The 11,406-nt window shown below is 43.5% G+C and overlaps 1 protein-coding gene across 4 annotated transcripts in view; it reads right to left on the bottom strand.

Moving 5' to 3' along the window:
* Nucleotides 1-6,545, bottom strand: part of Fam114a1 (family with sequence similarity 114 member A1) — a 60,970-nt gene extending 54,425 nt beyond the window's left edge. Inside the window, exons 1-2 of one of the 4 annotated variants that reach the window (XM_076864229.2) lie at nucleotides 6,477-6,517; nucleotides 20-269 (exon numbers count right to left, since the gene is read on the bottom strand). In XM_076864229.2, the coding sequence (XP_076720344.1) occupies nucleotides 20-125 (106 nt within the window). In that variant the 5' untranslated portion in view covers nucleotides 126-269; nucleotides 6,477-6,517. Of the gene's footprint in view, nucleotides 1-19; nucleotides 270-5,760; nucleotides 5,812-6,476 lie in introns of those variants that run through there. The other 3 variants (XM_076864230.2, XM_076864231.2, XM_076864232.2) reach the window with 3 other exon arrangements.
* Nucleotides 6,546-11,406: the final 4,861 nt, after the last annotated feature.

Genomic DNA, 11,406 nt, shown 5'->3' with positions numbered 1-11,406 from the left:
CGTGTACAGGTTTACTCACAGGGCTCTGCTTCCCTCCTGTTCCTCAAATAGTCACCCCACGAGTCTGTCTCATCCTTTCTATTGCGCCTTCTTCCTGGGTGGGTCACATCTCTGACAGTTTTCATGCACCATTTCTCTGTGGTGGCTCTCAATTATATCTTCTTCCTCCATTCCATAGAGATGGAAAGATTTGTGTAGGGGATGAATGGAGGAGGATGAGGCGTGACCGCCAACAGGTATGAAGTCTCTCTTGGGGTTGATGAAATGTTCTAAAATTAGATGGTGGTAATGGCTGTACAATTATGTACATATAATAAAAACCACTGAGCTGAATACTTTTATATGGGTGAACTTTGGAGTATATAAATTATATTTCAACAATGCTTCTATTTAAATAAAAACTCTACCTCCAGACAAGTATTTCTAATGGCTGGCTGGACATCTCTTTCTGTGCTCAGGGAAACCTACTGTCTTACTCTTAATTCTAGATCTTCTTGTCTTTTGTATTTCCCTTAACAACACCTAGATTTCCCCAACAATCCGGACTTAAAATCTCAACACTGTCACTGATTAAACCTTCACCTTCTCAAGAATATATAATATCAATAACTATCATTTACCAAGTACCGACTACTTGGTAAATTGGACATTTAAATGTATTTTCTCCTGCAAGTAAGATATGATGAGCTCCATTTTACAGATGAAGAAAATGAGGCTAGATGCCATACTTGTACAAGATGAATTTCAAGTTTGAACCCACATCTGATTTTAAGATTGAATCCATCAGAGTCCTATCCTCAATACTGCCTGATCCTTCCCTGACTTTCAACCAATGGCATACACATACAAACACACACACACACACTCATGTACATATGTCTGTAGGTATAGTGTGTGTGTGTATATGTTACCCAGTTAAGTCCCAGATAAAACAACTGCCTCCTCCATTCTTTGGTCCTCCCAGTTGGATTGAATTTTTCTTTTTTTGGAACCCCCAGCATGCTTTGGGTCTACCCCACCTTTAATCAAGTCCTCTCTGATTAAAAGTTGCTTGTGGTGTTCTTTTTTCCTATTATATTGTAACTTCTATGAAGTCAGGGACTTCCTCGTTTTGTTTTCATATTTTACATAGTACTTAAACACTTTTTTTCATATAGTGGGAATCTCAACAAATACGACTGTTGAGTTATATTAATATTCGTGTAGAGATACTCGGAGGCTCTCTTACATCTGGTGGGTTCCAAATGATTCTACAATTCCACACTGTCCGACTTTTTTGTTCCTTTACCTCATGGTTAACTGAGAGTGTTCTCAGCTTGCTGTCATTTTAACAAATTCCTGAGATAATAGACTTATACAGAGGAAAGGTTGATTCTGGTTCATAGTTTTAGAGTTTTCAGTCCATGATTTGTTGGCCCTGTTGCTCTTGGGCTCATGGTGAGGTCCTGCGTGATGACAGGAGCACATGGTAGAGCAAAACCAGAAATACCTGCCAGATCCTGAGTTAAGAGACAAGACTCCTGCATACAAACCTCCAGGTATGAAAGGCAAAGGGTGCTTACTCCCTCCAGCTGAAATAACAAGTCTAAAGTATGCAAGGATGGCCAAGGGCTGTCAAGGAATCTGCTCAAAGTCTAGTTGAAACAGTGGAGTGATACACACCCACTGTGCAGATAAGGGATGCAACTGAGGTTTCTGGAGCAAATGGAACCAAATGGAGGCTGGCAGTGGGGTGGGGATTTGAAAAGTTGTCATTTGGAAGCTGAAGCATCTTTGTGAAAACCTCTTTCTGAGTGAGGAATGGCCTAGGACAGGGGATCGGAAATCCAGAACCTAACTGCCAAATCTTGCCTTCTGCCTGCTTTAGAAATGAAATTTTATTGAACAGAGATGTGCCCTTTTGTTCAATAGTTAAGGCTTCTCCAGCACTACAGTAGCAGAGGCGGGGGGGGGGGGGTTTCCATCATAGACCCTAAGGCCTGCGAAGCCACAAAGCCTAAATATTTTCTCTGGCCTGTTATAGAATATGTTCGCTGGCCCCTGGCCCAGGGGATTACCTGCCTGACACAGAGTACAGATTTCTCTGTCTTAATCTGTCCTATCCTCACCTAGGTTCTAGGGCCATGACCTCAAGAACCCCATGAATAAATGGCACTTTGACATCCATCACTTTTATTTCCTTTTTCTTCTGTAGTTGGCCATAGACATTATCTGACATTGTTTTCTTTGTAAAGTGATTTTTTTTTTTAATTTATTCACTTATCCTATTGGGGATTGAACCCAGAACCATTCTACCACTTTGAGACAGGGACTTGTTAAATTGCCCAGGCTGGCCTTTAACTTGTAATCCTCCTGCCTCAGCCTCCTGAGCTGCTGGGATTACAGGAGTGGGCCATCATGCATACCGTAACAATATGAACTATTAAGAAACTCCAATCTATTTCACTTTTCTAAGAGAATAAACCTGGCTGATAAACATTCATGGGCAAATAAACAGCATAATGACACTTTGATGTACATGTTTTGTCCTAATGCATTGTCATACTGTTCCTAATGTATTCTAAAATACTTTAGCTATACCATGTGACATAGTGCAAGTTAATTAGTTCTAATTTACACCCTAAGGGTGTCTGGTTAACATGGAAAGTGCTCTATTCAGGAATATACTCTCGAGGGGCCTTTAGTGAGCATTTCAAAATCTATAATTGGGTGTCCACCTCTGGAGAGGGTTCAATACTGTCCTTTCTGATTGGTGCTCCAGGGTATGCTAATTAGCACAACAGTCTTAGAAATCTCTCTCTCTCTCTCTCTTTTTTTTTTTTTTTTCCACTTACGAAATGGAAAGTGCTTAAGATATGTGGATCAGTGAGAAAAAACGTACTGGTCCCTCTGCCTTTCTGTGACCAGAGCATACAATTATACTAAGTCTAGTAGCCTGTGGCCCTTTGGAATAGGGTTTTTTGGGTGCTTCTAGCTGACCACAGAACTCAAGAGCCTGAAACTGAGTAAAATGTTGTCTAAGTCCGTCCTCTAGACAGAGGCCTAAAGGACACTGAGCTATGACTTCAAGCCAACAAGAACAGGCTGTATAACTAAGTCTGGTTGCTAATATACACATGAATACAGAGCCTCCTGGTTAGGGAGATGGAAGCCATGTTCCTGGTCTTGATGCTAAGAGGACTCAACCCACGGAACTAATAGCCCTCGCCTACCCCTGATGGCCAATGTGTACATCTCAGAAAGACCAGATTTTTACACGTGTTTAATAGGGATAGTCACCGTGAGATCATCCCTATTTGGACTTCTAACTGCGTGTATTTCTAATTTGTATTTGCTTCTACCTGTATGGTTGTAATTTTCCCTAAACCAAAACCAGAAAAAAAAAAAAAAAAGTGAGAAAGAAGCAAATGCTCTTTTAAAATGTATTTGTTCTGAGAGAACTTTATTGACTCTAGATGCTATTGTGATGGGGAAAATGTAATCATTTTTAAGACTGTGCCCTTCTAAGACACCACTAGAAATTGTGTGCTGTAAATGCACAGCTGTATTCTGAGCATGGACTGGGAGAGTCCACCAGGACTTCAGTGGTGACACTGGACATTTTCGGGGATGACCCTCATCTCTGTCTCGATGCCCTATAAGTACAGTCAGAAATCTTTCCTGATTTCTGGTTTGGAACACTCGCACTGCAGCCGTGTCCGTAGCTTTGATGCTAGGGAGACTCAACCCACAGGAACAAGGAGGCTGCTTCAGGAAACTCCAAGGAGATGAAGCGTGGGGTATAAAGAAGCCTTTGTGTGCTGGGAATAAGTTAGTTTTTCATGAGCAAATTCATTCATCACCTAAAATGCTCCTAGAACTATCCAAGGTATTGGAGCTGCAACCACGGCTCCCCCCAAGTAAATGTAAAACAAGCGACATGGTCACTGTCTTTCAGAAATGAATAATCTGTTTGAGGAGCTAAAACAAAACAGCTAAAAAGTGATGCAAAACAGCATATCAAAGGAAGGAAAAAAGATACCTGAACTAGACTGACCTCATGCAAAGGAGAATCTTGAAAGTGGTTTTGATAAGGTATTTGAGAGTGGGAGGGTAAGAGCATGTGCAAATGTCCAGCATTCAGGAATGAGCTCTGGACATTCAGGAGAGATATCTGTGGAGTCGGGACAAGAGGCTGCACAGAGGAATAGTGAGGGGTGGGAGGGATGGGATTCAGACGTGGAAAGAGCAGGGCCCTGTCAGAGTCACAAGTTGTGGCCTCTGGTTGCAAAGTTCCTTTGTAGGCAAACAACTCACTCATCCTTACTGGGCTTCCTCCCTTCCTCCTCTGCAGAGTAAGTTGGACAAGATGATATGAATATTTTGTTCCCAACCCTGACTGCAGAACTGGCCCCTGATGACAGAGAGAAATGAGGACAAGATTTTGAGTTTTTAATAAATCTAAATTTATTAAACATAAAGCTCTGGCTTCGTCCTGCAAGTTTAGCTTTTGTGCTTTTATCGGTACTACGATGTCTCTCCTTTTATGAAAAAGTGGTGACAGTGGATAGATTTTTTTTTAAAGTCCTTGCTTGGCAAAATAAAAATGTGGTAACATGATATTCTGTATGAGGTCATCTCTCCCAGTTTAAAAAAAAAAGTACTAGTTAGTGAAGGACCAGGAATAAACTTCTGGATGAGAGTATTTGAGTCCCTGTGCAGCTTGACAAGTACATTATCATGTGCCCAGACCCCAGACCAGTCTCCATGTGTCTGCCAGTCATTTTTTTTGGAACATAGGCAAGACCTACTTGCCCCTTTGTTTAAAAACTATTAGGTGTGAACACCTTGGGACAGCACCAGTGGCCTTTGTAACCAAGCTCTGTTCACTCAATCTCCTGCATTTCTCAACACAACCTCCATCCCTGCTGTACCTGACCTCTTTGCCCATCATTGGTCATGAACCCTGCCTTTGCTCATGCCATTCCTCTGCCTGGGCTGCCCTGCCTCCACCTGCCTTGGCAAACTCCTGTGCCCATAGATACCCAACGTCCCACATCACATTTTACTTTGAAATTTTCCTTAATCTGTTCCCACTCTTTCCAGAAAGTTAATTTCTTCTATTTCTATGTTTTCATGATACTTTGCACAGACTTCTACTCCTAAAGTATTTGTTTCTACATCATTCTCACCTCTAGGACTGGCACCAATAGCAATTCATTGTTTCTTACCCACAAATATTTACCAAACTGAAATATACTGTGCTTGATACCATTTTAAAAGAAGTAATGTTCCATATAAACCTGGCATTATAAAATGACTACGCATCTGGCCTGAATCCTGAATATTCAGGAAATCCTCCTCCCACCTACAAATTCCTTCTTCACTGGTTCACTTGTGCCTCAAATTCTCTAAAGTTTAATTCCTTTGCTTAAGGCTTACAACGTAAGAAGTTAATAAAAAGGAGAAAGGAGCCTTTAGGTGTATGGGTGGGGTTCTGAGAGGGCCACTGGGAGGAAGCAAGAGCAGTCAGAGCCTCTGGAGATAAAAAGCCTGGTTCACTCTCAGTTACCACAGGTTGGCTGAGGTCTTATGGAGTTCAAGACACTGATTTAAAAAGCCACTTGCTGGTACCTTTCAAGATGTTCAGAATGGGAACTGATGGGGTCAACAGGGCATAGATACCGTTCTCACCGCCCACAGAGAGAGAGAGATGTCTTCCTATTCCAGGAAAAGGCAGTGAAATTCAGGAGCCTGATGGGACGCGCTGGAAATACTCACCGGATTCCAGGGAGAAGGTGAGACGAACGGGTGGAGGGAGTTGGATTGAGGGGTAGGACCCAAGCCTGGGGCTGTGATGCTCAGAGGTTTGACAGGGCGACAGAGCTAGCAGGGCGCGGGTCTGCAGGGGAGGGGGGACGGGCTTGGGTGGGAGGTCAAGGCCTGGGCTTGGCTTTCACAGGCCAAGGGTACGCGCACCCCAGGGAGGCCCTTGCCTTACAGGGACCTGCTCCTTCTGTCCCTGGGCTGCGAGGACCCTGCACCCTGCCTCTGACTTGGACCGGGGACACGGGGGAAACTTTTCAGACTTGCCTGGTGCCAAGTGGATACTTTGGGAGGACTAGGCAGGCTCCACGGGTGTTCACGCTGGCCGAGGGGGCAGACCCGGCGTGCGGGCGTGTGGGTGTGTGCATGAGCGTGGACCCGGAGCGACACACACACTCACACACACACACTCACACGCCCGCACCCACGCAGGGCCCTCGGCCGCGCAGTCCCAGACTCCCTGGACCTTCACCCCCAAGCCGGCTCCTCCCCGGCCGCGCGCGCTGGGTGCCAAGTCCCCGCCGAAGGCTTCTCACTAACGCAGAGGGCAGGATTCTGGGGGCTTGGGACCAGGAGCCACGGCAGGGGCTTCCCACCACCCCGCTGCAGCTGCCGGCGATCCCCCGCCCGCCGGGGGAAGGGGATGGGAAGAGAGTGCCCGGGGTTCTTACCGCTCAGGCGGCCGGGTGCGCGCGGGAGCGCCCGGCGGTCCCGCCCCGCCACGTCGGCAGGGCCAGCGGGGACGCGGCCGGAGGGCGGGCGGGGCGGGGCGCGGGGTGGGGCGGGCGAGCTGCCCCGCCCGCGGCCGGGGGAGAGGGACCCGCCCTCTGCGCCCCCGGCCCCGCCCCTCCGGACCCCCGGCACCCGGGTCCCCTGGCCCCCGAGGAGCCGCGCGTGGCCATCCTCCGGGGCAACTTTTCTAGTCTGTGCGCTCCGGTCCGCGACGGGCTTCGGGTTCGCGGGATCCCCCGCTGTCCCTTTAACACACACCCGGAAAGCCTCGCAGTTCACCCGTAAGGAGTCAGCCTGGTTGTGATTTTCTGGTTCTGCGCTGAACTGATTTCCCTGACCTTGTTGGTGGGGGTGTGCTGTGATTTGAAAAAAGCAAACAATAACAACCAAAAAAATCCCCTCCTAATAGCAGGCCAGTTTGGAAATGTGAGTCAAAACCCAAATGCCTTCACTTTGGCCTAGAAAGTTCACATTTGTCCTAAGTAAACAAAGGGGGAAACGTGGGTGTGCGAGGGTCTTTATTGTGGCTACTTAGGCCAGAGAAATCAGGAAGCCCTTGGTTGCCCCACTGTGAGGGATTGGTGAAATACACGACAGTAACTTCCAACAGTCAGATATGTTGCAGCAGTTAAAACTTATAACAGCATCAAGGAAGTAAGGCCATGCAGCAAGGCCTTCTTCAATGTGTGGCTAAATATTAAGTTGAGGGGCAGGGGCAGCAAACAAAGTGTATGTCCCATATGAACTGTTTGTAAATATACATGTAGATATAAAATGTGCGTGTATACATGCTGTGTGTGAAAGCCAGGGAAAACAATTTAGAAACAGTGGCTTTCTGAGAGGTTTATTTCAAGCCAGTTTTCTCCTCTTCAACCCTAAACTTTTTTCTTGTAAAAATTGTAAATTCAGAATTAAAGAAAAATGCTAAGAGCCTTTCTCTCACCCCTTCAATATCACAACCATTTTCAATAGTGCATAGATCCTACTGTAGTTTTTGTAAGCTTGTATACACACATATATACAAAGATAGTTTTAAAATGGCAAGATATTGACATATTTTGTAACTTTTTCCTGCTTATTTATTATTGTCCTCTTCATATGTATCCTAAGATGCCTGTTATATTTTGTAATATGTTTGTATCACAGTTTATTTAGTTATTTCCCTACTGATGAGCAAAGCAGGTCATTTCTAGCTCCTTTCTTATATTTTCCATATAAAATTTTTAAAAAATTAGCCTAATTAATATTTATTCTCTTTATATTCATAGAAAAATTAAAAAATTACCTTAATGTGATGATGGGTTTGTGGAAACTGCTTCCAATTACTGGCAACCTTTTTGAATTAAGCCACTACTTAGAATCCTAATTGTTAACTGACTCCTGTTCTTTGGTTTTTCTGCCTCTAAATAGAATAGAGAACATGCTCTGAACCTCCCTTTTCAGTTCTGAACCTGGAATAATATGGAACTGGGTTGCAAGTGTGACAGGGCATGTTTCTGTTCACCTAGACTGACACATCCATGTCATGATTTCTGCACCTGCCTAGAGATAGCAGACACCTCTGTTACAGCCTAGCCATCTGCCTTACAGCCTAGCCACTGACCAGAGCCCAATCACGTGTTCCATTTAAAAAAAATTTAGTTATAGATGAACATACAGTGTCTTTATTTATTTTTATGTGGTGCTGAGGATCGAACCCAGTGCCTCACACATTTGAGGTAAGCACTTTACCACTGAGCTATAGCCCCAGCCCCACATGTTCCATTTTTAAAGGGCTGGTTTCCTTTTTCTCCTTGACTCAAACCACACCTGTTCAGTAAAGAATATCAGCCAAACAACCCTAGCAACAAGGACTTTTGTTTGTTTGTTTTCTGGTTATTTTGCCAACTGCAAATTATGACTTTTCACTCAAATTTAGCTGCTTCCAGGCCTACCAGGTTTTATTTCAGATATTTTAATTTTTGCAATTTAAATTTTTGGCTGGGTTATGGCTCAGTGGTAGAGTGCTTGCCTAGCACATGTGAGGTGCTGGGTTCAATCCTCAGCATCACATAAAAAAATAAATAAAATAAAGTTATTGTGTTCAACTACAACTAAATATATATATATATATATTATATATATATATATAATATATAATATAATATATATATATATATATGTGTGTGTGTGTGTGTGTGTGTATGTGTGTAAAATTAAATACTTTGGAGTGTTTCAAACAATTGGAAAAGTGAAGGATTATATGACAAATACTTATTTGTGTAAAAAAAAAGTAGAGAATACTGTGATGATGCTTGAATTTAACAAATTTTTACCTCTTTGATTTAGAACCTTCTTTTAAAAGAAAAACAGGTTGCAGGTATACTCGAAAGCCTGCCCCTTCCATTGTCCACTGTCCTTGAAGGTAAACACTGCCCTTGAAGGTAACCACTGTCCTGAAGTGGTTGTCTATCCCTTCCCCCCATATTTATATGCATTTACTGCATAAATCCTTACCCATAATTGTATGTAGAATTGTTTTTCAATGATTTTAAATTTTACAAATAACATTCTATACATTATGTCTTTAGACTTAACATTATGTTTTAAGAATCACTCATGTTCATACATGTAGCTAGCTCTAGTACATTCATTTCAACATCTTTGTAGGATTCCATTCCATGCCCCAATATATCCATTTCCAAACCGATGGACATTTAGTGTGTTTCATATTTCACTCAATTACAGATAATGCTGCAGGTACATCCTTGTACATATTTTCTTATATCCCAAGCTAACAATGCAATGGCTGGATCCCTTTACTAGACATTGCCCAGTTGCCCTTCAGTGTGGTTCAATCATTTATTCAATACAGAAACATGTTGATATTACCCAGCCATAAAGAAAAATGAAATTATGGCATTTGCCGGTACATGAATGGAACTGGATACTATCATGCTAAGAGAAATAAGCCAATCCCCCCAAAACAAAGGCTGAATAAGTGTTCTCCCTGATATGTGGATGCTAACACAACAAGGTACTTCAGTAGGGAATTGGATTTATACTTTGAGAAGGGTCTCCTTACAGCTTTTGAGTAGGAACATGCTGTGATTCTTTGGTCTGAGTCTGGTTGGGTTAGGATGAAATGGAGTTGAATGGGTAGAGGTAAGTGTAGAGACAGGGAGGTCAGTTGGGAGGCCAATGCAGTTGTTCATGTGGGAGATAGATGGCTTTAACTACCATAGAAGTAGCATGAGAGGTGTTTCCCTTATGTATATATTTCAAAGAATCTCCAACACAATTTGATCGTAGGTTAGATGTAGACTTTGAGCAAAAGAGATAGGCGCTACTACACCAAGGATTTTGGCCTAAGCTACTGGGATAATAGAAATATCATTTGTGAGATGAAGAAGGAGTTTGAAGTTGTGAGAATTCAATATTCAGGTTAGTGAGAGTTTAGGAAGCTGTTGGATGTAAGAGGAGTTTAGGGAAGAAGTCTGGGCTGGAGACATAATCAGGGAAACATCAACAAATAGATGTTTCGATGCTATGGACCAGGATGAGAGTGCACGGAGTTAGAGAAAAGATGTCCACAACTGAGCTTTCGATGTTTCGTGTCAGTGAAATAAGGAAGACTCAGAAGGAGACTGGGGAGGAATGCCAGTGAATGTGTAGAGAAATCAGGGATGGGGGATAGTGGGAAGGGAGAAGATGGGGTCCAAGAAGCGGAGAAAGAAAACTTTTCAAGACCTTTTCAATGATGTATAAATGCCTCTGCAGGCTCAAATGCGATGAAAATTGAGAATTGAGCATTGAATTTGGCAATGTGGCAGTCATTGGTGACATTGAAAAGAGCTATTTCTCTTGGGTGGCAGGGAAGGAACCCTGATTGGAGTAGATTTGGAGTAGATTTAAAAGAATGGGGTGGGGCGGATAATTAGAGATGGGGTTAAACAATTCTTTCAAGGAGTTCTGGTGTAAAGAGGAGCAAGGAAGAGGAGGTTGTGGGTTAAAAGGAAGATTTTTTTTTTAATGAGAGAAATTGTAGCATTACATGCTGATTGGAAATACTACATTAGAGACAAAAAAAAAAAAAAAAAGGTGTTGAAGAAGAGAGAGGACAGTTACCAGAGTGAGTGCCTTGAATAGATAAGCTAGAGAGCAATCCAGGGCTCTGGGGAAGGATGGGCTCTTGACATAGAGAGTTCATTCAGAAGGACAGATGAAAGTGCAGTTAGAACAAGTGCAGGTGGAGAACAGAGTTTGGGGGAGGGATGTGGACATGTCTTCTGGTGACATTGGTTTTCTTGAGAAAAAAAGAAGCATCATGATCTGAGAATGAGCAAGAGAAGGAGCTATGGGGGGTTGAGGAGAGAGGAGGAGGTGTGAGTGGGAGAGGAGGAAAGAGAGGAGATTTGGGGGTGGCAGGAAGGCTGGAAGGTTGCGATTCCCTCTTGAGGTTGGCACCCAGTCATGCATTGCAGGTGAGACAAGCAGCGTGGGTGAGTGTATGTTTCCTCCAACTCTGTTCAGCCACTGGAGCTCAGTGTAGTCCAGAGGAGTATTGGACTTAACCTGGGTTGAGAAGAGAGAAAGAAGGTAGCTGAGATCAAATGCAGAGAAATGACTAAAGGGATCGATCGAGCATGATGTTTCAGACCAGTGCAGTGAGTTTGGGGAGCTGCTGGCAAGAGAGAGAAAAACTCGGAGTGGGACAGTGGCAACTGATTATGGACTGGGTGTAGTCATTGGTCATAACAGTAGCTAGGGTATAACCAGGGAAAGCCTGGCTGGGCAAGGTCAGGACAAGATAATTGGAAGTGAGATTATCTAAGAACTGAGGGGGGAGGCGGGAGGAAATCATGACATAGCTACCAAAATACATAGAAT

This window comes from Callospermophilus lateralis, chromosome 8, assembly GCF_048772815.1.
Source record: "Callospermophilus lateralis isolate mCalLat2 chromosome 8, mCalLat2.hap1, whole genome shotgun sequence".
In the NCBI taxonomy this organism is placed as follows: Eukaryota; Metazoa; Chordata; class Mammalia; order Rodentia; family Sciuridae; genus Callospermophilus; species Callospermophilus lateralis.
The sequence above is the reverse complement of the archived record's forward strand: the minus strand, read 5'-3'. Positions and strand labels throughout refer to the sequence as shown.